Source organism: Anneissia japonica, unplaced genomic scaffold (assembly GCF_011630105.1).
Source record: "Anneissia japonica isolate Jap-2015-1 unplaced genomic scaffold, ASM1163010v1 scaffold287845_len271631_cov178, whole genome shotgun sequence".
Taxonomy (NCBI): domain Eukaryota; kingdom Metazoa; phylum Echinodermata; class Crinoidea; order Comatulida; family Comatulidae; genus Anneissia; species Anneissia japonica.
This window is the reverse complement of record NW_022735743.1, coordinates 114,001-141,881: the sequence shown is the minus strand read 5'-3', so window position 1 is coordinate 141,881 and position 27,881 is coordinate 114,001. Positions and strand designations below refer to the sequence as shown.

Here is a 27,881-nt window from a genome sequence, read left to right as displayed (position 1 = left end):
GGTGAAGTGGGGGGGGCTCGATGATCATTTTAGGTGCGCTTACTCGCAAAATAAGGTGATTTTTAACTACTTGCAAGTGATTTTTGGGGGCTACTTGGGAGGGTACGAGTGATTTTGGAGGGGCGTGTGCCCCTGTGCACCCCCTCTAGATATGCCATTGGGCACCAGAAGCTTGGACACTAGAACCCCCTCTAAGCTTTGTATTCAAACACACTGTTCAACAGTTTGCTCCCCTAAAATTATATGAGCCACCACTGCTCCCACACCAGTAGATCACATGACATTAGTCAAACAGGCAGATGATTGGCACAGCGGTTGCATTTCAGTCTCTCAAACACGAAGTCGGAGGTTCAAACCTTCACTTTGAATTTCACAACACAATCCTAAAAAATCATATTTTAAATTCTTTTTTCTGACATTTTAATTTCATGCACAACAAACTCTACCTTTTCACTATTAATTATATAGTAAAATAGACTACGTAGCCATAGCGCACAAAGCAAGAAAAAATGATTTTTTAAATTTTTTGTTTTCGTTTTCCTCACGAAGAAACACAAACTTTCAGTTGGTTATTAGAAGATGTGTGGTGTTGTAATCGTTGATAATACCTGGCTGGTTTAAATGCTAGATGTAAAGATTAGATTCCCTAAATTATTCGGCATAGTGGTATCCTTTTTTTGGAGTATAACAACTTGGAATAGACCTATAGGCATGCATCAAGTGTGGAATTGTTTTTGGACTGTTTTAATCTTTAAAACCAAACACAATGGATATTAACTTATTGCAAGCTTTCATCGTTATCAACATGACTTCGTCAGGCTATGTGAGCTACAGTAGCATAGCTGTTGTTTTGGGCATTGTGGTGCCAGCAATACTCCTGTCAGGACTGGTTTCTTTGTGTGTTATTATCTACATCTTTCATGTATTGGTAGGGCCGAAACATAAGTGTTTCCCCAATTTTAAAAAAATTACACAAATCAGAAGTGCCACGGCCCACTGTTACAGTTCCATTTTGTTTTCAAGGGGTATTCTCTTTTGGGATAGATAGATCCAGGTTAAGTATTCTGGACTTTCAAAACTTTAGGAGAGATAAACATTGAATCTGCCAAAGCTCATGTAAATTACATTTCTGTACAGTATTTGTCTACAGATACAGTACTGGTATTTTGTCTCTGATCCAGGACCTCTCCCTCGGCAGGCTCCAATTAGGTTCTGTGCAACAAACCCTCTGCTCACAAATTTATTAGTCCTACAGTAGAAACGCATTTCATTTCAGGGCTGATTTCCAAGCAAAGTTTGCAGAAAATTAGACCTAGGCACTTAACCACTACCAGATGTATTACACAGTTAGTTAAAATTCTATGCACATAATTTGAGTTAGTTCTTGATATCACCTGGGCAATAAAATACTATCAGTAACAGTACAAACGGTAAAGGAAAGTGCAATAACCTCTTGAATTCAAATAATATGGGGTTTTTTCAGCCTTGAGTCCTTTCAGCCTGGATTGTTTTGGTGTAGGTCACCGGTTAGCTGGTTAGGAAAAGACAGGTACTGTAACAAGGCCAAAAAAATATTATTGCACGAACATGCCTCGTTTGTTTTTTCTAGGCCTAGCACAGCTACAGTATTGTACACCACACACAATGAATTCTTGCTAAAAATGAAGCAAGAAAAAAAGGATTCAGGCATGAGGGAATTTCATAGATTTTCACTTGTCCCCGGACAAGCACCTTTGAAAAATGCACTTGTCCTGAAGACAATTTTACTTGTCCCAATATTATTGCGCAATAATCATAAAAAATAACACAAAATTAAGTATTTTTGCTAAGGCCCTACCACATTTATAGGCCTACATGCATACTGCTTTGATAAAGCAAAATTGTTTTTCTTTCTTTTTTTAATTTGCAAGAATTTATAATAATATGGAGAATTTCAATAAAATAAACATTATTAATAATATTCTACGTATAGGAGTGTGTTGATCGTTTCTTATTGTGTGTTTAAAAGCCATCGTCACGTCAACTGCAAGTAACCATTTTTCAGGCATGGTTGATTCCCACGATACACGAGTTCTCAGCCAAAGTCTGAGAGGACATACCTGCCAACATTCGAATATCAAAAATAGGGACGCTATTCATTGGCGACAAAAAATTAAGATGGCAATTATATATCCTAATTCCTGTACAGTTGCTTCAAACAAAACAAGAGTTACTTAATTTCAAGTGTACTGTTTATTTACCTCACAACCAAGAAAAAATATTTAAGTTACATTTTAATCAGTAGGCTTACAGACTTCACCAAGAAGGGCACGGTATGTTGCTTGTTTCGCTGGATCTCATTGGAGTCATAACGTCAATATTTATTCGAATGACACTTATAATCTCTGTTCAACATTTTCAGCTTGTGTGTCATTAAAGCACTTTAAGCTTTTGTTGTCATGCTAGCTTGAAGCTTGGTTTTGTTTTTTCAACAATAGTGAAAACTCTCTCAGTCACTACTGCTATAAAATATTACCATAGTTCCCCGGGTAGAATCCCACACCGACTTTACGCCCAACTTCGCGTACACGAATTTCCCCAGGTGAAGTCCCAGGGTCTGAGGATTGAGTAAGTTGGCCTAGGTCGATAAATTTATTATGCTCAAAAAATAAAGGAATTGTCTCCGAATTCTGCCGACTTGAAACTCTTAAAATTGCTTAAAACTGACATTGGTCACCATAAATTAAAACACAAAACCCATTCTTGTAAATTTCTTTGTTGTTTACTGTCGCTAAAAATAAGCAGCTCGCTAAACTGCGGTTAAAGTAAAGACCTTATAAGGTCACAAAGGAACTAAAAATAGATGCGCAGAATCGTAAATACTCGTGTTCCTACTATAAAGGCCTCAATTTTCTGCAAAATATCCGTCAAAATCGGCTTATATTTTCAAAATGCGGCAACGGATTTTTGGGCCTAATATTTTACGCGGGAAATATTTTACAGCCTCACACATCCTCATTTCATTTATTGCAAAATAAATAAAATTGCTTACACCTCTCAACGAAAGACAAGTACTGTACTGTAGGCCTAATATAACTATGAGGATGGGCTGAGGGGACAAATCCCTTTCGAGACGGCGAAATCTTTGAGACAGGAAAATGATTCATTTATAGGCCCTAGCCCCTCAATTTTAAACTCCAGTTTTACAAGACTTGGATTCTATGCACATTGTCTCCATCAACATAAAAGTGAATGATTTCTTGATTACTTTAAAGGTCTTACTAGATATCCAAAATATTCCTACATGTTTTTTACTTACGTGTAGTGAGTGAGATATACGTATCATCCACACAGTTAGTGGATGATATGATGTCATAAATGATGATGTATATGTCACACTAACTGTATGCACTCGCATGCGAAACCCCCCTATTAATCCTGATTACCATGGAATCTGATTAATTCGATAGGCACCAATGGGCTAAGGTCAGTCAATATAGTCTAGCTATCCGAGGCCTACCGTTTCAATAGTTATGTTCAGAAGGCCTTTCTCCTGAAGTATTGTAAAGTCATGACAGACGTAAAATTTCAAGTGTGCATTAAATCCGGCGATTGTTACCCATGGCATAATATTCTTTACAGTTCAAAGGTAGATTGAAAACATTTTAGGTCATAATAAAGGTCATATTTACTAGCGAGCTCTGAATTAAGTGCGTCTAAATATCGGTTATACTCTAAGCGTTTATTCCATTGTGTACGAGAAAGTAGCACATTTACTCCTCAGACTTCTTATAAGTAAATTGTCTCAGTAGCTTTGAATTATACAAATTGAGTCTTCATGAGCACTACCCAGGGCTTACAACAAGCAAACTGACCGTACTTTAAAAGCTTACTTCTAACCCGTCTGTGGCACCAAAGTTTGTGTCTGATTTGGTCTGAATGTGCTTGTTGGTTGCAATCAAGAGTAATCAGTTTTTGATTAAGGATCCAATGGAGTATAGTCTGAATAGGGTATATACGCCTCTGTTAATACTATAGAAGGCCTAGTACCCTATTAATAATCAGACTACACTACGTTGGGATGCGCTTAACATAAACATAAATATTTTAACACCCAATCGCAACAGGTATAATTGCGATATCGATTACTTATCGACTACTATTGGTAAGATTTCACACACAATTATGAATTCCAATTGAGTGTCACAATTGCTACAACCGATCGCAATGCAATGCTAGTCTGAATAGAGTATAGAGCTACAAACAAGTACAACAATATCTTTATTTGACTGTAAGGCTAATTTTCTTGTATGTAGTCAACCTGCTGTGTGTGTGCTTGAAATTTATATTGTACTTGGCAAATGTGTACGTCATACCCATTAGCTCTTAATTAATATACTATTATTAGTGTATCAATAATCTAGCTGGAATTTATTAAATAATCAGTTAGTACTTTACTAAAGAAATGTGACGGTGGAACGAAAGCTTTCTTAATCTCTTCTTCCTAACATTAACAACGTTTACAGTAGTACATCCTCAGTCAGTGAATGATGCCCATCTTCACTTCGTTACAACTAGAAGAGAGATGTGGGCTTGTCATCGCACTACAGATAATAAAAGGATTGATTTAATCTTACCTGTGTTACTAATGGCACCAGTGTTTGTTCTATAGATTTAGTTTTAATTTCTAATGCCTTTGAGTCGTTCATATCGCCAGACCGGTCTACATAAGCCATGTCTTGTCGTCTTTGATTGAGGAATAAACATCAAAACCAATACGAAAACGCCCGGTCGCGAGAATTATCAGGGCTCGCTCGACAAAAACAAGCATCCCCATCCATGCACATACCAACAAACCAAACTAGTGTGGCTACAGAGGGCGCATCACGATTTATTTCTGTCTCCATCACATACGATCAAAGTATAATTATAACGATGCGACCACTGACATGATCTACGTTATTATAGCGGAGATCAGTGGATGGATGTGACTGGTGCAAAATCACAATTACAATAAAATATATGATATTATATATGATATACAACTGGAAACTCTTGAGTAAAGATAATCGCGATTACTTACTTACTTAATCCTCTTCATGCTCATAAGCACATAAGGCAGTGCAATCGCGATTAATGGTAATTAATTGTTTCTTGTGTAATTGAGTCTGAAATAAATATTGAAGCAAATCATTCCCCACACATTTTCTCTGTCTCTTGTCTGAACATAATGAATATTGAAATTTAGCCTACTTGTTACTTGTTACTTGTAGCGCTTTTCCTTTTCAGTTACGAAGCGCTGTAAGCGACTCTCCACAATAAGTTATTTTTTGTTTGTTTTTACATGTAAATTTCCAGAGCACTTTCTTCTTGCAGGCGTAGATCTATCAATGCGCTTTTGTCAAAGATCAGACTACAGTTAAGGATAAGGATAGGCCCTACAATTTTGTTCCGATGACGAAAGTATTAATATAGTACTAGTATAGTATTATTATAAGTACTTTTGTCATTGAGTAGGTTCTCTTACCATGGCTCTGGCCAACACAGCATTTCTTAGTTATCTGCTCATTACAATTTCGCGGGACTTTTAAGATTGAATTTCTAATAAATAAAAGCTTTTTGTAGCAATAATTTTAGTATGTTCTTGCCAAATGTAAAGTGATAGCCTGCTTATATATTCGAGATATTATTATATATTTTTTTAAATTGTCATTGTCATTATTACCATTATTATTATTATTATTATTATTATTATTTGTCCAATGAAAATACAAAAAAAAATCATAAAAACTATTTTTAATATTAACTTACTCATTTTGAAGTACTTATAATTTTTGTGACTTTCCAAAAGTGATATTGTATGAGACGATTTTGTCAACTGGGAAAAAAGGTGGTCAGGGTCTCAATTATTATTACTAATATTGTTATTATATTGGGAGGGTAAACTGTTACAATAGAGGGCGCAACATTATTTTTCCGACCTCGTATTTAAACAAAATTGACCGTCTACCCTTCTTAATCTGCGATGTAATGTGCTTTGTTAGGGGCTAGTAAAACGGATAATTTTAGTTGAACCGTTACTTCCAAACAATAATCGTTGCTGCTTCTAATAATTGGAAAGTTAGCTGAAGATATTGAACCATGGGAAAAAGAGATAACAGAGTGGTATGTGTGAAAATACATTTTCTTTTTCAAGTTAGTATACTAGGTATAGGGCTACCATGGGCTACTACTAACTAGGCCTAGTTAGTAGAGGCCTAGCCTATGGCCTAGAGAGGCCTAGACTAGGCACCAGTAGTAAGGCCTCTCGATGCTCTAGTAGGCTAGGTCTAGGCTAGTGTAGTAGTAGGGAATACATATAATTTCGGTCGCGCCTCATTTTTTCGAACAAATATGGAGCGCCAATAGAGTTGCAAAAACGCAAAATCTAATAATTTTTAATGCCAGGTTGATCAATTGGTTTATCATACGTTTTTTGTTCGCCGTGGCTAGGCTAGTATAGGCCTAGGTACCACATGATAAATACAAAGTTGAATATAAAAAAACCCCCAAAAAATAGCACAAAAACTACTTATTCTCAGTATCATAAAAAACTTTATTTGAGGAAAATTGAGCCACTGGTTACGGTTTTATAAACATTTGAAGTCTATGCAGCTGTCAATTGTGAGACGCACTAGGCTATACAACCCCCGGGAAAGGTGCGTCATGGTTGCGTCATTTACCGTAATATTTTGACGCAGGGTACCGTCAAAAACCCATTTTGGTCAGTCACACTTTGAAAAATAGGTGCGTCTATGTCCATCATTACAAAATGCTGACATAAACAAATAACGCCCTCTAGCGGCTGGAAATTTGCTTGTTTAAAAACATACGAACCCTGTTATCAAGTGTCAAAAACTGAATATTAATTAAACTGACAAAATACATAAAAAAATAAAAATTCGCTCATATGAACTTACCCATATATACCTTATATACACACACACACACACACACACACACACACATATTTATATATGTACTCATACTGTACCACAGACATACAGATACATACATACTTACATTTTATACATATAAATATGCATACTGAACTGATATAAATCATTATATCTTACATCAATAATATTAAAACAAATGCCTAAAGAATATTGCCTCTGCTACGATGTCCGGGTACCCTGTATGCTTAAAGTACTTCACATAGACCTCAAAAATGGCATTGGTGGTTCACTTTTATTAAAATGATTAAGAATCCAGCTACACAACGAGGAGAACTTGACGTTCGACGACTATATTAAATAATAGTGACGTCATGACGTTCCAGATTCTACCGCGTTTGTACTTGTAATGGGTGCGTCATAATGTACAGTCAAGTACAGTCACTTTCAAGAGATGGTCCGTCACAAAATAATTTTTTGGTGCGTCAATTTCACACAATGGTCAGTCACATTTTTGACGGAGGGGTGCGTCATGGCATGCAAATGTATGACGCACATTTGACAAATGACGCACCCTTCCCGGGGGTCGTATAGTGCGTCTTACAATTGACAGCTGCATTATGAGTGCGTGAATAGCAAGTTGCATGTTAACAATAATATTTCTGTCACTTTTTCCCATATATTTCTGTTAATTTTTGTAAATGCTAAAAAATAGTGTACATTTGATTGTAAATTTTTACTGCAAATTACATTGGTCGTGTACCCTTTATATACGACGACCCGAAAAATTTATAAATTTTTTCAGATGACCTTTGACCCACAATTCTGAAAATAGAATTAAAACTATCCCTCACCCCCCACCCCCCAATAGACGAATTTCATTGGCCATTATGCATGACGTCATCCTCTTGCAACAAAAACTAGCATCGTCTCACAATTCTCTCGAAATCATCCTATGGTTAATATCCACTTCAATCCTTAAATATTTAACTATTTTTTTAGATAATCATTAGCTAAAAGTATATTTTAATACTTTACAGTAAGTATCATTTAGTTAACTTTTTGAACTTATATTTATTTTATTTACATGAAAAATATTGCCGTTTATATGCAGCACTTTCGTTAAGATTGTTATGGTTTACCTCGTGTACACGATGGCCGATCAACAGCTGATTGTCGGTTTTGCGGTGCCAAAAAAAAATATTGCTACGCCTCGTATTACATTCATATTTGGCAAATAAACTCTTAGATATATAAACTAATCTTTGTTATTAAAAAAATGAACTTTATTACTCGCAATTCTCTGGAAAAAAACGACAAATTTTAATGAAATTTTAAAAAGTTTATAACTTCGATAAAAGTTGACCGATTTCGGAAAATATCAAAATGGTGTACTACTTCGACCCCTGAGTGACCTGATTGACCTGATGAAAACGTCTCAGCCAATCAAAAAGCATTTTATATGAATATTTTCTTAAGGCACGTTTGGCTGAACTTGGCTAATGACACTAGTTGAAGTGCGTGACGTCACGCATCGTGTGGTGCCTATTCTAGTAGGGTAGCTAGACCAGCTTATGACCGGTTGAGCCGCCGGTCATTTCAATGAAACGCCAAGCGCGTCTCTCAGTGAATGTAGTGTGTTAATTGCGGTGTATTTCAATTAACTTATTCGTTATTTGTACTATTTTGTTAAATATTTTTGGGGAATATTTCAATTAATTTACTTGTTTTACTCTTTTATTAATTCGCCGTGGCTAGAGATACGGTACCGTATCGGAACTTCCGAATGCTAAAGGTACGGTAAATGATATTACGTCATGATTAGCCAATAGAAATGACCGACTCGATTTTGGCTTTTTTGCAAAGTCGACATCGCGATCATGAGAAACGTGGCGCGAAAAATTTACGATCAAATTTATGTCATAAAAATTTAGGCCCATTTCATGTATTTCGATTGGGGCTTATCACAATGTTTGGGTTAAAAATCCTTTCTGTTATTCTTGCGTATTTTATGGTCTACCATAGAGAATGGTCTACTAAGGCTAGGCTTAGGCCTAGGGCCTAGCCCGAATACCCGCCTAGGGGCATACTTATACTATAGGCATACTACTAGGCTAGGTTTAGGTAATTTTCATTGGTAGCTAAGGCCTAGGCCTGGCTTCTACTATTAAAATAGTTTATTCTCGCTTGATGTCTCCAAATCTAGCAAAACTGCTATCCTTTTTATTTGCTATAGGTAGGCAGAATCATTAAAATTTGAAGTTGCAAATATTTTTCCAAATTTAGCTCTATATTAAAGAGCTACAAATTTGAAATAAAATGAAGGTTCAATCATTGCAATTGGGTAACTAGAAGCAAAGTTACACCTTTTTAAATATTTTATTATTTTAGAAAATTGAGGAAACTTTTTGTATTCGACAATTGTGACCAGTGGCCCAAATAATGTAATGTATTTTGCTCATTTTAGACAATACAAACATTACAAAGATACTATACAAAGTAATAATTGTTTTAAATAACTTTTTTATTTTCTTTTAACTGTAACTGCGCAAAATCATGCACTACCATGTAAAGTGAAACAAAATGGCCGCCAAATTTAAAATGGCCGCCAAATCTAAAATGGCCGCCAAACCCAAAATGGCTGCCTAATATTTAAAAAAAAAAGATTATACAGTTTATTTTTTTTTACTAAATAGGTGGCTAATAATTCACTTTGTTTACATGTATACAAAATGGCTGCCAAAATCCAAGATGGCCGCCAACAATCAGCTTTTACAAAATTAATTTGTTGTTGAGTAACAAGAAGATAAATTAAAGTCAGGCTCCGGTGGAAAAAAAATGTTTGATATGATACAGAAAAGTCGGTGATGGGGCTGTTCTACATGCCGCTGATGAGTGAATTGTACTCTGCTTTATATGTTATTTTCCATTTTTCTGAAAATTGATTGTGACTGGTCTGTATCATATGTTATTTTTAAGAAACTTGAGACGCTCCTGTAAAGATTTAATCAGATGTTTTGTTCTATTTTTATTGGCAATTTGATCATTGTTGTGCTAGGCCTAGGCTAGCTTACGCCTCGTTGACTGAATGATTTTCCAAGGCCTGAGAGCAGGGCTTTGGCCCCTTGGTCTTCGTTTCAGGTCAGTGGCTGACTTGGCTGGAAAGTTTACTTATACCTACAGCAGGGAAATGTTATTGAACTTTATCAACCGTTCCTACAAACTACAACCCGCATTAATTAGATTTCTTAGGGAAAATAACAATAATAATAAGAGGCTGTAGGGCTGGTAGGCGTGTCACTCGCCACCGAATACCAGTTGTAAACATAAAGAAGAGCCCTCCCAAAATGACATGCCCTACGAATAACTTAATTAAAATACCAGTTAATGATATAATGGTAATAATACTTAACAAAATTTGCACTGTGGAATGCACGTTCAATAAAATCTAAAGTTGGCTCCATTTGTGATTTTGTAAACACGATGATATCGATATATTAGCTCTCACTGAGACCTGGCTTACAGGTAGTGAACGTGACGATCGGGCAATTGCAGATTTAATGCAAAGTTTACCTGATCACAAGCTAATTTATCAAGTTCGTACTCACCGTGGTGGTGGAGTAGCCCTCTTGCATAAGACTGGATTTAATGTGAAACCGACTGGGGGTGATACTATGTTCCAAGTCTTTTGAATACATTGACTTAACTATTGATTACCAATCTACCGGTTTCAGAATTGTTGTTATTTACAGACCTCCTCCTTCTGCTAAAAGCTTACATCAACCATGTTCTTAAATGAGTTTTCACTATTCGGTGAGTCATTATCATTGACAAGCTCAAACCTACTGATCGTGAGTGATTTTAATATACATGTAGATGTAAAGGAAGATAGGGATTCAATGGATCTCTTCCAACATATTACACTTCCTACACATAAACGAGGACACACGCTTGATCTTGTATTGTCACCAAAGACAGAATGTTTTGTACTTGGTTCATCTGTAAAATATGATCTTCCTTCTGACCATGCGGCCGTCGTAGTAAACTTGAATGTTGGTCGTCCTCCGGCTACGGTTAAATACACTGAAAGACGTAACATAAATAAAATTGACCAATTTCATTAGAGATATTAATCTGTCTATTTCTTATCGATGAAACAGAGGATGTTGACTTGTTGACATCTCTGTACAATACTACCCTTCATGATATTTTAGACGTCCATGCTCCGGTTATTAAGAGGAGTATAATATTAAAACCTAAATCACCCTGGTACACCGAAGACCTACATGCCTCAAAACGGGCAAAATGCAGATGTGAACGTAAATGGAGGAAAACTAAACTGGTCATACACAGGGAAATATATGCACACGCATGTAGAGTATATAACCTTACTTTAGATAATGCCAAATGTGAATTTTTTAGATCTAAGATCAAAGCATGTAATCAACGTCAACTTTTCAAAATGATTGACGATCTTACAGTTATCAAACCTAAATTGGTAACTCCTAATCCATGATGATAAAAGTGTACTTGCAAATTTATTTGTTGAGGCCTTTGCTAAGAAGGTTTCAGATCTTCGCGCTAGCATAGTGTCCAGCGAAGAAACAGATTCCCAATGTATGTCTGTTTTTTCTGCTGTCCCCCAGAATCCTTGTAATTCGTCTCTTGCCAGTTGGTAACCTGTTGATCAAGATGAATTATGTGAGTTAAAACTATGTTCTAACAATAAGTCCAGTGATCTTGATCCTCTACCTACTTCACTTCTGAAAAAATCCATTCTTGTTTTATTACCAGTCATTACACGTATTGTGAACTTAAGTTTAACTAAAGGAGTATTTCCATCTTTGTTGAAGACTGCAAATATATTCTTAAGGACATTCTTATTAAGGATCATAAATTGAATCCCAATATTTTCACCAACTACAGACCAATATCAAATTTACCTTACCTTTACATTACAACGTCTTGTAAGTATCCAACTCCAAACTTACCTTCAGGAAAATGACCTTCTTCCAAGTCGTCAATCTGCTTATCGCTCAAATCACAGTACGGAAACGGCACTTATAAAAGTGAAGGATGATATACTGAACACTTTAGATAAGAAGCAGGAGACTCTCCTCTTCCTTTTGGATTTCTCATCTGCCTTTGATACCGTAGATCATGGTATAATGTCTCAAAGGCTTACATCTGACTTCGGTATTAGTGGATGTGCACATAGGTGGCTGATGTCATTTTTAACTGGTAGGACACAATTGGTTATGTTGGGCAATGTGTCATCTCGATCTCAATCGTGGTGTACCCCAAGGGTCTGTACTGGGGCCACTACTCTTTATTATGTACTCAGCACCCATTATACGTATTGCTGAATCACATGGAGTAGAATGCATGGTATATGCAGATGATGTACAATTGTACACCACCTGTTCGCATTCCAATAGAAGTCTTGCACTTAAAAGGGTCATCACATGCATCCAACACATAAAATCATGGGCTTGTTCTAATCATTTCTTCCTCAATGAGAGTAAAACTAAGTTCATTCACTTCACCTCACGTTTTAATAAAAACGTGTCAACGATTCAAACTGTCACTATAGAGAATACGACTATATCAGCAAGTCAATCTGTCCGAAACCTTACATTAAAAAACAAAATATGTGCCATGTAACAATAACAAAGGAAAATAATAACAATATTGATAATAGGCCTAATAATAATATGATGAAAAGGTAAAGCTTTTTTTTTTTAAAGTACTATATAACATACCTAGGATATTGTCGCAAACATGGTTTTGTGATCCTCGGACATATCCACCATTCCTTTCCATGACGGTTGCCTTGCATCGTGCAGTCTTCATGGCACATCTCCAAGTTACAGCTGGTCTCCGTTTATCCACCTTCAAAGTATACTCGTAACCTAAACAGTCAAACAGTTTTGCCTGTTCAAAAAAAAAAAGAAAGTTAGTTCAACATTAGAAAATTATTAAAAACGTTTAAAAGTGTTTAAAATGCAACTTTACCTTCCCTTGTTTAGATGCTCCTTCGACTACCGTATAGGTTATCGCCGGTTCTTCAAGTTCTCTGTCTCTTATACACATCTAGATGTGTATAAGAGACAGACCCAATGATGACATTCTTTGGGTCACACAAAGCAATGTTCTCTAAAACTTCTTTAATTGTGTCATTTGTTTCCAGGATTAGGTGATTGGTTGCTTAACACCTCATCCACGGCCCAGTTACATATTTATCAATTAATCCCAATGCCCTTAGAAATGGAATTATCTTCCCATCTTTATAAACATTGTTCACGGCCATATGAAGGCTGTTTTGTGGCTTCAGGTACTTGCTAAAAAATACTTGTATTGCATTGCTGTAATGAAATGCTAAACCAGCATCAACAAAGAAAATATTAAAGCGATTTCCTACCCATCTCGGGAAGAGTGTGGTGTTTTCCCCTGCACCGAAGCCTCTTTGTCTTAGAAAATGAGGTAGCTCTTTGGGTAGACCACACCCATTGTCATGGAATAATTTATCCACAGATCGAATAAGGGCTTGGGCTTTACACTCGCCTTGATTTGAAAATGGATACTGAAGTCCATCGCCCCAGAGTCCTACTTCTAGCACTTTCAGTTTATTTGCACACTGTTTGTGGATGGTGTCTAGAGGGTGGACTGCACATCTAAAAGAATTAATGTTTTTACCAGTAATGTTTGCTAATTCTCTATCATTAGCACCATTTACTATGCATCTGTCAGTCATAGTGTTAGTGATCTCCTTCATGATGTTCGGGTTAACACCATTCACAATATCTTGTATACTTTCAAAATATTCATCGGCAGTACCCCCTGCAGTTTCCACTATACCTAATGAGTAATTTTCCCTTTCAGCTGTTGACACTTCCACTTCCACTAGGTGTTTGCCGTTTTTCGTTGTTCCATCATATTTGATAGTAAGGTTCTTTTGTCCACTCAGAGTCTCTCGAAGAAACTGATTTGACACGGATTCCATTTCAGAAGCTATATGATTTTGTGAACTTTTTGATGGTAGTTTTCCGTCAAGCTTCCCATCAGTCATTGTTGTAATCACTGCCGCTATTGCTGGCCAACACTGCCCTCGGCAACACCCAGTGTTTGCAGGTACATGCTTACTTCTTTTACATTAGGATGAATCCGATTACCATTTCTTGTTTTTACAACATTCTCCTGCTGCTGATCTTGTGCATCAACTAAGTCATCATCAGTTGCCAAAATGATGTGAGCGATGCCTTCGTTGTGAAGATCACCTCGAAGAAAGCCAGGTGCGATGTGTTCATCATCTAGAACAAAGTTGAGGTCCCTTGGTTGGTTTGGTCGAGTCAGTTTTCGTTTTAGATTCGCCTGGCATGCCAAATTTCTTGGAGTGGGCAACGATGGATGAAGCACAACATTTCCAACGCCAATTTCCTCATGAAGTATCTGCTTAACAATCACTGCCGCCGAATCAAACGGACGATCCAAGGCTTGTTGTTTCAAATTCCTGCGGAATACTGCAACCTTTTCACGACCTAAAAAGAAAATATATAGGAACATGTATACATAATCTTTCCATTGATAGAGCTCGCATATCAAACGCATTACATTAAAAAACAAAATATGTGCCATGTAACAATAACAAAGGAAAATAATAACAATATTGATAATAGGCCTAATAATAATATGATGAAAAGGTAAAGCTTTTTTTAAAGTACTATATAACATACCTAGGATATTGTCGCAAACATGGTTTTGTGATCCTCGGACATATCCACCATTCCTTTCCATGACGGTTGCCTTGCATCGTGCAGTCTTCATGGCACATCTCCAAGTTACAGCTGGTCTCCGTTTATCCACCTTCAAAGTATACTCGTAACCTAAACAGTCAAACAGTTTTGCCTGTTCAAAAAAAAAAAGAAAGTTAGTTCAACATTAGAAAATTATTAAAAACGTTTAAAAGTGTTTAAAATGCAACTTTACCTTCCCTTGTTTAGATGCTCCTTCGACTACCGTATAGGTTATCGCCGGTTCTTCAAGTTCTACCACCGGGTTGGGTTGTGGATAAGGGTTTTCCAAATCATCTAATTAAGTCTTCTTTTGGCTCAACAGGATTTCTCTCGTTGAGCCATACACTCGTTGCATGACCAATGAAGGTAACCGTCTTCCATTCCTTGCCGATATTGCTCTCGCGTTATCCCAGTCCCATATACTCGATGTTGCCACCTCTCGCACTCTTCACACAACTGGTTCCTTGCACTCGATACAATCGTACATGATTGATATTGATAACTACAGTAAGAAAAACTAATTGAAAGTAACAGTGTTGGCATTTTTGCATCATTTTATAAGGAATTTAGCAAAATTTGCAACAAAGGTGCGTTTTTAAACAAAAGTGTATTGTTTTAACGCAAAGCATGCCACCGCAAGCGCTGCCCATGGAATCACGCGCTGGTACTGCTTTGTAGATTATCTGTTGTTCAGCATTTTATTGTCTCATTTGCACATACAGTACTTTGAAATCAAACACATTTTTTTTCTTTTCAGAAATCATGAAATGTAAATTTAATATAAATTTAATTATCAATTCAATACAACTTCCACATCATTTTCAATTACACAACTTATACATTTTTATAAATGTTTCCGAAAAACAAAAACCAAACGAAACAAACACATTAAAGAAATAATACACTTTAAATATATTTATTTAAACTTTACAAGTTACACATTATGTTATTGTTTTATAAACACTTTTGATTCAAATTTTCAATTACAAAACTTATTACTTATTACTTATACTTATTTTTATTAATCAAGTTATTACATTTTTAATACGATTTTGCAATTATACAACTTCATTTATTTCATTTATTTTTATAAAAATGTAGTACATAAAATAATCAAAATTCTAATTTTCAATTACACAACTTATACATCACAAACAGCAATACAAGCAAATCAACGACTGTGGGATGAATATGTAGCTGGTATCCGGGGGGTTCATTCACTGATGACATCGGCAAGCCGACTGATCAAATACTCAGCAAATTAACCATGGAAGATAAAACAAAAATAATTAATAGAGCATTAATAAAACAGTAATAAGTAAAATTAGTAAAACCAATTTGATTTTAAATAGACAGATGACTATAAACAATAAATTTAAATGTGTTAGGCCTATGTTATTTTACAGTATTTACTATGGTTTTGTAATTTATATATTTTTATTTTTGTACTATTTGTTAAACTTATATATAATAAATAATTTAATAAAATAGTACAAATAATGAATAAGTTAATTGAAATACGCCGCAATTAACGCACTACATTCACTGAGAGACGCGCTTGGCGTTTCATAGAAATGACCGGCGGCTCAACTTGTCGGCGACTCAACCGGTCATATGCCGCTAGACCTAGGCTATGCCTAGGCCCTAGGAGCACACAAAAAAATTATATTCTTAATTGTATTCAAATATAATTATGTAAAGAACACATTGATGTGAGAAATCTATTGTACTGTTTAAATGACAAAACTGGTTGAATATTTACTGTACAGCACAGGTGGGCAAAGTGCAGCCCGCTGGCCTCATGCGGCCCATCAGCTATTTTTTTTGCGGCCTGCGACTATGAATTGAAAGTATGCTCCCAGCGGGAGCGTGTGTCTACTGCCTTATATAGGAGTTTTTGTTTTTTTAATTTTATCTTATGTTCTTCAATATTCTGTATAGACCTACTACTATATTGCACTAAAAACACTTTAAAAATGAGTAACCCTTGGAGTTACCACGTTATGTCGTTGATCACGAAGAGTACTACCATGTTCTAGAGGGCATCCTTTAAATGATGGTAAAAGGTGTTTGTGGCGAACGCGTGGTGCATCTCTATAATGCTTGTTCGAGTTTCGAACGCAATTTTGTTCGAGTTCCGAATGCTATTTGATTGTCAATAGAGCACCCCCTACCTTGTGGTAGTAGTATCCATCATGCCTAAACCAGATTTACCCTTTTCCGCCATCTTTAATTGCTACATCATGACATAGTGTCTACACCCCCGTTGGGGGCAGTAGACACAAAAACGCCATGTTTGCGGCCGCCAATCAAAATTGGCTAGAAAACACCTCGTTTTTGACGGCCCTACACCAATTATGTAAAAAGTAACATTAAAACTGAGAATAAAGTGATGTAAAAGCAGTGCTTGGAGGTTTTTTGGAAGCTCACTGGAAACATCAAAGCTTGTTTGTGGCCGTCAGTGTTAAATCAAAAATTCACTTTGGCCCTCCGACCGATTTTTATGCCCACCCCTGATTTACAGAGTTATTCTAGATTTAATAAAATAAATTTTTTTCCTGATTTACGCATATTGGCCTATCTTGAATTTGTAACCTTATGCTTATGTACAGTTTAGCTAAGCCTAGACGCGATGTCTCCTCCATCTGCACGCGTTTTGGTAGGCTACGTGATGACACATCACTCGTATTGCAGCCTAGAGTGCCTCAGACTCTACGTAGCCTACGGTATTTATACACTCGGGGCACAGATTCTTATTAAAAACATTACATAAAGTTAATATATTATTAATCTTTGATATTTTTTTGAAATTTGGAATTTTATATTCCAAATCGGAAATATCGGAGAACATCGTCTGAGTGTTTGCTTTTTTGTAATTACCCAATCAGAGTCCAGGAAAAGGACCCTGTGACCCCAATTTTTTCCTGATATGGTAACAGTTTTTTTGGGATTTTGACAATCACCCTCACACGGATGTACTCCTAGCTAGCTAGGGATACGGTACCGTATTTATCTTCAATTTCCTAAACGTAAGATAAATTGCATCATTCAAGAAAATACTGTGCATCATCCAATAAAATGCCGCCACCAGTGTGACGTCATTGTTCAAGAAGACTCGTGAAATCGCTCACTATTGTTGAACGAACATATCCTGTGTCGTGGTCTCACAAAAATACATTTAAAACAGTTGTAAATAACAATGTTTTTTCCCTGATGTGAAAGTGTACCTCCAAGTAGGGAGTTGTTACTTAACAACTCCCTGCTCAGATAGAAAACTAAATTACACACCATAATTAATGTCAAACTATTGAATCCCAACACGATGGCGTGTATTAATTCTTGGATATTTATTTGAATTTTATTGGGTTCACACAACAATGGCAACCATCATATTAGTGCACCCAGAATACCAATAAAATAAACTTACAAAAAAACAAAAAGAAAATGCTAAACTAAATCTTATTACTAAAATTTTACCCTAAATATTAATCTAATCAATAACTCTCAATAATGGAGTATGCGATTTCAATTTATACAAAGTCACAAATATATTGGAAGCAAAGCTGTGTAGGCCTAGCCCTTTTAAATTAAGAGATATTAGTTCTTTAAAAAAAACAAAACTTAATCTAATCAAAAACTCTCCAATAACTTTTCACATTAGGTTTGGTCAAATGTTACATTATATCAGGAAAAATTAAAATGAATTGTGGAGGGTCTGTGATTGTACCATCCTTTCACATACGAAAGCTAACACATTGTTACTGTATACAGTGGTGTTACATAATATAATGTATTGATAGAAGATTTACACTAAACAGTATCAGGAAAAATCGAATGAATTATACTTAGACCCTATATTGTATAGGGTCTGTGATTATACTGTCCTTTCTCATATGAAAGCTAACACATTTTATGAAAAAAATCTACCGTTTCTCTGAATAGAGATTCTTGTCATTTGATATTTTATTTTTAAAAAAACCCTTTTTCTAAATAGAACAGTCCAGCGTCTTTCTAACTATATCAAAAGATTATATTATTTTAGGTTGAAGTCATGTAGTATCCTAGGCGCCGTGCAATGGACTTCATTTCATGGTTTTTAACTTTTTGGAAAAAGTTAATTGTTTTCTAGGCACCGTGCAATAGACAAAAAGTGGATGGAAGTAAAAATTCACTGTGGAACTAAATTTCTATGAGAAGTGACGAATTGCGGTTATTTTCATTCAAGGCTTATTCCAAAGTGTATCGCAGTTAAAAACTGAATTACAACAAATTGTTATAAATATAATTTACAGATATAAAATATTACAAATATAAAAATATTATATATACTGTATATTTAAAAAATTTAACACATTGGTTAATAACCAATATCATGTGATACAAAATCTACCAATTAAATAACAAGGATCTATATTACTTTAGGTGTGTTATAATAATTAATATTAAATGGTTAAAAAGAATTTTATTTGATTTATCACATATTACAAACAAATATTACTAATAAGTTGAGTTGGACTTTGCATAACCAGGGCACCAAAGTTCCTGATAGTTTTTTATCGATATCTGGCCTACTGTCATAATGTTTGTATATGATGATGACATATTTTTGTATTTAGAGAATATAATTGCCCTTAATGAAAGTAAACAATAAACATGTTAAAAAAACTTTATTGAATTCTTCAGTGTTCAGCAGCACTATCTTATATCATTGCAGGTATTATGTGCCATAAGTCCCAACCATTACTGGGTTCACGCTAACCGATCGCCAAGTCGCCATGGGCGAAAACAATTTTGAATTGGCGAAACAAAAAACAACTACTTTAGCCATTTTGGCGAAAGCTTAAAAATAATAAAAATGTTTTTTTTAAATACTTGCTGAAATACATTATTTCTTTCGTCCGACCTCTCCATGGAAATATTTTCCGTTGGCACGATCAAGGCCAAGATCTCCATTTTACGCTACTCCATTGCCAGTGCCATGCGACGTTTATGTGTGTTGTTCTATTAGTGTGACTGCAAACGTCACTGTGTGCATCGCAAATTATTTTGTTATTTTAAAGTGGGCAGCGTAACAATCAGCTAGATGGTAACGACTAATTTCTATGTTCACGACGGTCGGCTAGCTGTTAGCGTGCCCCAAGTGTCCAAGTGCACACAGCAGAACTAAAGCAGCCGACTGTCGGGTAAATAATGACTTTCGAGCTTGGGGTTTTTCCTTGAATGCCTGGATGATTTCAGTGTCAATGGCCAGGCCAGGCTAGGCCATGTGCGATGGTTAAAAAATCTAATCAGTTATTATCGTTTTATTATAGTCAATTATGAAGATTATATTCAAATGTGTGTGTAATACTTTTTCAACATGAACCATGGGGGTCACATTTACACTGGTTATGATTGACTTTCCGCACTATTTTTTGCTGTATTAATCAGCACGATCTACGTCCGTAACGAGTACACAGAGCTTAAAGTGACGTCGACGACGGTGACGGTGCGGTTTAATTTCCCAACGCGACTGTGACACATTTATTGATCGGTGAAACTTTAAACCAACGACGTATGCTGATGGTGATCGTGTAGGTTTCAAAGCAGTATAAGTTATTAAAAAATTGTAAGCCTAACTGAAATATTCCTTGAATGAATGCATAAAATAAATGTCGCATCTCTCAAGTAGGCCTAGACTACATTCCTTGCTCCATGAGTGTTTTTTTGTCTACCTTTACCCATATCATATCAGCTCTGATGCCAATTTTTCAATTACCTGAGTGAGACCAAACAATCGATCGAGAGTTTTGTGTTAATAAATATTTTTGTTCAGTTAGTGTGTTGTATGTTTTTGATTACAATGCTGTATTTGTGAACAGTAAATCATTTACAGTAATTTCTTTTATTTTCTATTTACTACAAATGTAATGGTGCAGCTTAACAATAACAAAAAAAGAGATTTGACATGGATTAATTCGAATTAGGGATTGATAAGTGGCTAAAACAATTTTTAACATTTTAGCCAATTATGGCTAAACAAATATCCAATTGGCTAAATTTTCTTTTTTAGCTTTAGCCAATTGGCTAAACAAAAATGAAAGTTAGAGTGAACCCAGCATTACTATCACAAATATTGATATTGTAATTTTCTTTGCTATTAATAGGCTTATGTTAACCCAATAGCGGCAGCAAGAGCCAAAGGTCCCGTTGATACGGGAGGATCAACTATACAGGATTACCTAAACAGACCAGGGAGGCCGACATGGTGAGTTACATGATCGTTGCTTAAATTCTACTGTAGCCCTGGTTACAGTACTATCCACTAATATTCAGGATTACCCAAACAGACCAGGGAGGCCCACATTGTAAGTACAGGTAGTACTGTACATGATGACTGTTTATTGCTACTGTAGCCCTGGTAACTATCCACTATTCAGGATTACCTAAACAGACCAGGGAGGGCCACATTGTAAGTAGTACCTGATCACTGCTTAAATTATTACTGCAGCCCTGGTGATTACCATATTCAGGATTACCTAACAGATCAGGGAGGCCCACATTGTAATAACAGTAGTACGTGATCACTGCTTAAGTTACTACTGTAGCCATAGATTTGTAATTTAAAAAAAAATTAAAGGTCATTTTTGTCCATTTTGTTACCTGGGTTGCTAATGGAGTGGATATAAATATAGCCATAGTTTTGAAGAGGACATGTATTTTACATTAGAGTGTTTGAAAAAAAACCAGATTTGCTCAAGTATTGAACATCAACTCTTCAATTTCAAATGTGCTAAAATACCACCAAACTTTCCTTTAAATATTTACCAAAATGCATGCAACAACCTACAAATTTCACTTAAATCTACAAATGAAGTTTCTGAGATACAGATTGTAGTAGTATACTTAAACTGGAAAAAAGGGTTTAGCTTTTGAGTTTCTTTTTATTATTGTGTGCAGCATTTTATGTTTCTTTACTTTGTTCCAATCCAATAATTTTATTATATCAAAAAGCAGCATAAGCTGAATTGCATGATATTGACAAGGCATTCATTAAAACACAATACAAAAATTAAAACTTTTGATGAAACTATTGATGAAAAATATATCAATATAAGTATTAAATAAACAATTGTTCAATATGAAAAAAAAATGTTATTTGAAATTATGTAATTTTTATTTTATTATCTCATTGTAAAATATTTAACATTTATATGGATTTATCAATTTAAGAATTTCCACCAAAGGGTCGTCAATGATTGCTAAATGTCCTTTTGTTTGAATGACTAAAAACGTATTTTGCTTAAATTCAGGGAGGAATTCAAAGAAAAACTTGATAAACGTAACCATGGATCCAGTACACTTGCTGACTGGGAAAAGAAAATGAATGAGGTATAAATTATTTTTTGCCTTTGTTTAATTTATACATGCATGTAAATTATACAAGCATTAGTTATGTATTAATTACAAGAGCTTTCCATCAAAAATTGCACCTAGTTCATCTAGTGGCAATTATGTCTATGCTAATATTTTTTTCTCTTCAGCAACATAAGGAAGACCTCAGGAAGAACAGAGAGAAGTTACTAAATAAAGCTTTAAAAAAGAAGAAAAAAGAAGTAAGTTTACTAGAAGATAGCACTATTTAATTAATTATTCATTCCTTTTGGATTGGATAACAATTTCTGTTGATAATATATCAATAAATTAAATTAATACAATGTAACAGATTGAGCTTTGAATTTGAAGTACATGTTTTCTAGTTGAAAAGGAATATATTCATAGTGGGGCGTTTATTCAAATAAATATGGTAATTGATTTTTGGACTGGACTCTAGGCCCCTTGTTCACAATGATGTGCACTTGTGGTACACCATTCAGAAAATAGTATAGGTGATCATATTCTGATTAAATAGTTTTATGTGATCACATTGTATTATCAAACATTATAACAATTTTAAAGCTTTTGTATATTAATTTATTGACATAACCTCCTTGAGTAAGGAAAAAACAATATTTTTTTAAAATTTTGTCTTGCAGAAGAAAATGAAGAAAAAGAAACGACACAGGGTATTGTAAAAACAACCTTATTCAGTAGATTTCATTGACTGTAGAATTATTTTCTCATTTTTTCTAGATAAAATGAATACCATTCAAAAATAAAAGCCGCAAATTTTATACGCGATTCTGCTACCGAAATTTGGGGTGCGGCCTATACACTGGTCATCAACCTACTCCAAAAAATGTTAGATTGTGAACCGTTGTGAAAATCAGGCGCCATCTGTCTAGGCATAGAGTCTAGGTTAGGCTCAGGGTAGCCCAATTAATTAGCCTAGGGTAGGATTGGTTTTTAGTCTTATAGTATTTGAATTATACACACTACATTTCTATGACATTCAAGCAATGGTTTGTGTTGTCTAAATAATTATTTTCATATTACGTTCATTCATAAAAAATGTTTGGAACACGTTTCTGTTTGAACCCGCTTCGCTCAAAACAATAACAAACGTTTTGTCGGTCCTTGTTTAATATGATTTCAGAATAAAAACTTGCGAAATTAATGAGTGTTATAAAAACATGAGTTTTCATAAGTTGTAATACTTTTTTGACTGGAATTTAACTGTAGAAAGCCATACCATCATCATATCATCTTCTGCCCATACGTAAATTTTGCATCATGTGGTACTTCTCAGTTCTGTTATTGTTCATAATATGTGGTGTGTGATGCTGCATGCTTTGCACGTTGGGTTGTGAGTAGCAATGACTTTAGGCCTAGATATACCAATATTTTTAATGCAATACTTGCTGTTATTAGTCACCATAATAATAGAATGATTGATTGAAATGGATAAATATACTCACTATTAATTATTTTATATTTTGTTAAACTTTAACTAAACTGATGTTAAAAATTTGACGCAGCACCACCGTCTATCGAGAAATGGGGATTAAGTTATCCAGAAGTTTACACGTATTTCCAGTTGTTTGTTGTTTAATAATCGGTCAATAAAGTTGAAATTTCTTCATTTGAATATATGTAAATAATGTCAATGTTTCAAAATGATTAAAAACTTGATATAATGGGAATGGTTTGGAACCTTAATATATCGTGTCCTAATTAGGGGTGTGTCTTATACTCCGGAATATACGGTAAGTTTAATAGGGCGAGACTTTTTTTTATGCCTTGTTTAGCAAACCCGCCACCCGCCAATAATGATAGTTTTGAATAGAATATTAAAAGTTTGCTTTTGGCCGATTATTGCACCCGTTACCACGAAAAAAAATAGAAATTTCGGGAAAAAAATAAGATGTGTATTTCTTCCTAATTATATATATATATATAGCATTTAACCATCCAATTACTAAACTGTTATTTACAATAAAATTTTATTTTTATTTTCTCCTCCATTGGCAAAACTATCTTAAATCTTTGGAAAAATAAGTTTGCAAAACAAGGTATAAAAAAGTCTCGTCTAGAATAGAAATAACTATTCAAAATGGTGTAAAGAATTCCTTGCTTGTATTTGTAGTTGACTTGTTGACTTAATAGCTAATGTTCTCTCCTTTATTTCATTTTTTGTTTAAGTCGCCTTCTCCTTCATCTTATTCGTCATCTTCTTCAGATAGTGAATCAGAAACACAGGTGAGATATTTTGAAGTGCAGTACACACAGAATTTAGAACAGCATTTGAATTTGATATCTGCTCTCACATGTTATTATTTACTGTATGTTTCAGAATTCCCTTTTTACTTTACTGCTTGGTAGTGATGATGGGGAGGGACATGTGTAGTTGCATAAAACATTGACTGTAATTGCTATAACTCAACAAAACCTAGTATTCTCGCATGTAAATGCACACACAATGAAGTACTGTATCCAGGCACGTTGATAGGTATCATGTGTAGAATGTCCAGTGATTACATTACAAACTGCCAATGATGTAAATAATGCTCACACAAACTGGCAAATTCATTAATACGGTAATTATTTGTTGTGTAGTAGATGCCTTATAATGGCATTTTTTGAATTACATAATAAACACAAAATGTTGCTTTAAAGTATTTCTAACCAGAGATTTGTGTTTTACAGGTGATAATTTTCCAATCATATAATTAAAAATTAAGGATTAAATATTCCTTTTTTTGTCCAATTCCAATTGTTTGAAATTGGAAATTTTGGCTGGGCCCTTGGGGACCCGTGGCAGCCACAGCGCAGTGTGTGACCCTGCTATAATTTTTGCTATTACAGGTAAAGAAAAAAAAGAAGAAACGGAAGAAAGACTCTTCAAGAAGTAGGGAACGTTACTCTGGGAGTTCAGATGAAAGGTACAAATTTATTTGTCTTCGCTTCCAAATTGTCATTTATCTAATTTCAACTGTTAATCTTGTGTTTATACTATTACACCATTGAAATCAGAAGCAGTAGACAATAGATCCATCCATTTAAGGAGAGCACCTGCAAGGCCATACTTAAAAAGCTATTTTTTAGAATAAAATTATAAATTTGAACTGGAGCACTTGTACTTCCCTGCTATCCACACTACCACATCATCTGAAATCTTCTCTTTTTTTATACTGCTTCAACAAATTCGTTTAAATAGCTGGCAGTATATACAAAGTGTGATCACAAGAGCTTAACACCTATAAAATACATCACCTGGTGATGAGATTCTGTTATTTTATGCTGTACACTGTGAAAACAAAAACCAGTCAGAAGTTGGGAAAAAATCTATTTATAGATACTAATACCATTATGTTAAAAGGTTGAAATAATTACACTGATAACTTTAAGTTGCTTTAGGTTATTTCTACTGTTAATTTCAGGGTAAATTGTAGGGTATGCTAGGGGCCATTGAAATAGAGTTGTCTAATAAGAAAAGTTTGATGTATTACATTGCAATCAAAGACTGTTTTTTAGTCAAAATACATGTTCACTCTTTATAGTTATATTTGCATGGTTGTAGTTTCTTCTCAATAGAGTTCTATTAAAAGCCTGTACTTTTAACAAATTATAATATTAACTTAAACCATTCCAATGAAAAGTAGTAGTGAAATCAAAACATTAAGATGGTGTAGAAGAATTTGGATAAGAAATGCTAAAAAAAATGGATAAAAGGAACTCTAGAAAACGGTTTGGAGTTTTAGCTTGGGTATGCAGTACATACCTTGCATCCCTTGATGGTCTGCAAGCCTAACTTCCTTCCATACCAACAGGTGATTATGTTACCACTAAATTTCTTTAGTGTGTATATTATTTAAACCTTTCTTTAGTTAAAATCTGATCACTTCCAGCTGATTTCCATATAGCAGCGTGCTACCAATTTTGCATGTTGGTGCCACGTATGAAAACAAAAACTGTACCATAATTATGTTTTAATATATTTTTATTGAAATGGATCTGTGACTTTAGTGTCAATATGCTCTCCTTCCAATCTCCCGTAAATGGATTCAAATTTTGCAGAAAACTTTTATCATGACTAAAACAACTCTCATAATGAAACATGTAAAGTAAGTGGCAACTAAACTAGATGTTAGAAAATAAATAAAAAGTAAAATTGTTTCATTTCTATTTCAGAAGATCATCAAAAGACAGAAGGAAAAGATCAAAGCTAAAATAGAAAAATAAGAGGAGAATGAAGCGGGTGCAGTGTGCTTCATATGTGTATATCAAGTGGAATAATGTACCTCAAAATGCAGTGCAGATAATTTTGATTATGCATTAAATAGTTTTTGAATGAGGAATAGCATGATTTTGATTGACATAACCCTCATGAACCCCCACCCACAACTTTGAATGAGAAGGTTTAGAAGTGTCTTATATTAGTGCACATGACCCTTGCACCTGGGATCACATGGGAATGAGGATATGGGTTAACAGTCTCTAGTATAATAGATCGCACATACTTTGCAGCTGTGATCACATGAGAATGAGGATATGGGTTAACAGTGTCCAGTATAATAGATCATATGAACTTTGCATCTGGGATCACATGCGAATGAGGATATGGGTGAACAGTCTCTAGTATAATAGATTGCATGAACTTTGCAGTTGTGATCACATGAGTGTAGGGTTAATGATATAATAATACTGTAGATCACTAGTTGAGCATCATATTTGCGATTACATGAAGTTACAGTAATAGTAATAGTATATATCTTTCTTATTTATAAATAGCTCCCAGTCAGGATATGGGTCAATTCTGTACTTAATAAATATCATGGGACTATGATTTGGATTATTTATTTTTGCAATTACTGTATATTTAATTTTGAATGAACAAGTAAAATCAATATCCTTTTGTACACATTGTACATTGTCCTAATATGTTCCTCCTGAGGTGAAGTTTAAGTTAACAGGTTATAACAAAAATTGTATTCAAACAAGTTACTCAGATTATGGAAAGCTCAGAAATAATGAAAGTAAATTAATAATAGCCAAACAAAAAGGTGTATTTTTTAAGTTACGTTAAGCAAAAGAATGATTTCTTGACAACAACCCTCTCACAGCCTAGTCTCAATATCAAGTACAGTAGAATGTTGTAACCATTATGCTAGACTAGTCTGGCTTGTTGGGGCAGTTTTATATGCATGGTATTTACTGTCCTAGATACATTTAGCTATGCACTAAATCATGACCAGTCAAATGATGGAGAGCTCAGGATATTTACATTTTTAAACAGGATAAATTCATGGCTCTTCTAAATTTTGTGTAAACGTATGTGAGTTGCTACTTTAAGTAATGTATTATTTACCAGTTAGATATAAAGATAAGGTTTTGGAGGTCTTAAAATTTGAGTGAACTCTACTGTAAAGTATATATTTTTAGCCTAATTTCAATCTTGCAATCTGTAATTAGAAGCAGGGATGAGGAGTTCCAAAATCTTATTTTACTCCCCTTCACATTTTTTTGTTTTTGTTTCTGTGGATTTGTAAATTAATTAAAAAAATACATTTAAAAACTTTGAATATAGTATTGGGATTTTATTTTTTTGTCTGAAGGAGGTGAAGGCTAACACCAACAAAGAGAAACAGAAAAAGAGTTTTGTTAATACTGTCACAGAAAAATATTTTTTTCTCTGGTACTGTGTACTGTATTTCATTATTGTAAATGTGTGCTGCAGATTACTGAAAAAGTAAAGCAATGATAGGAGTGGGGGTGAGGGAGACATCCCAAAAAAGCTTGCACCTTAGTTTTCCCA

At 34.7% G+C, this 27,881-nt stretch overlaps 2 protein-coding genes across 2 annotated transcripts in view; one reads left to right on the top strand and one right to left on the bottom strand.

Annotated features, from left to right (window-relative positions):
• The window catches only part of LOC117116680 (alpha-catulin-like), a 58,427-nt gene extending 53,597 nt beyond the window's left edge, over window positions 1-4,830 (bottom strand). The window contains exon 1 of the mRNA XM_033260769.1: window positions 4,617-4,830. Coding sequence (XP_033116660.1) covers window positions 4,617-4,715 — 99 coding nt within the window. The 5' untranslated portion in view covers window positions 4,716-4,830. The remainder of the gene's footprint in view (window positions 1-4,616) is intronic.
• A 1,129-nt stretch (window positions 4,831-5,959) lies between these two features.
• On the top strand, window positions 5,960-27,644 carry LOC117116681 (protein FAM133-like). Its single transcript, XM_033260770.1, has 8 exons — window positions 5,960-6,144; window positions 20,854-20,954; window positions 22,000-22,078; window positions 22,231-22,302; window positions 22,723-22,752; window positions 24,269-24,325; window positions 24,932-25,008; window positions 26,258-27,644. The coding sequence occupies exons 1-8, from the start codon at window positions 6,121-6,123 to the stop codon at window positions 26,298-26,300; spliced, it is 483 nt and encodes a 160-aa protein (XP_033116661.1). The 5' UTR covers window positions 5,960-6,120; the 3' UTR covers window positions 26,301-27,644.
• Window positions 27,645-27,881: the final 237 nt, after the last annotated feature.

Coding starts and splice junctions, on each gene's coding strand:
- LOC117116681 (XM_033260770.1), top strand. CDS start 6,121: ATGGGAAAAAGAGATAACAGAGTG. Junction 20,955..21,999: donor AGACCAGGGAGGCCGACATG/GTGAGTTACATG, acceptor GCTTAAATTCAG/GGAGGAATTCAAAGAAAAAC. Junction 25,009..26,257: donor TCTGGGAGTTCAGATGAAAG/GTACAAATTTAT, acceptor TTTCTATTTCAG/AAGATCATCAAAAGACAGAA.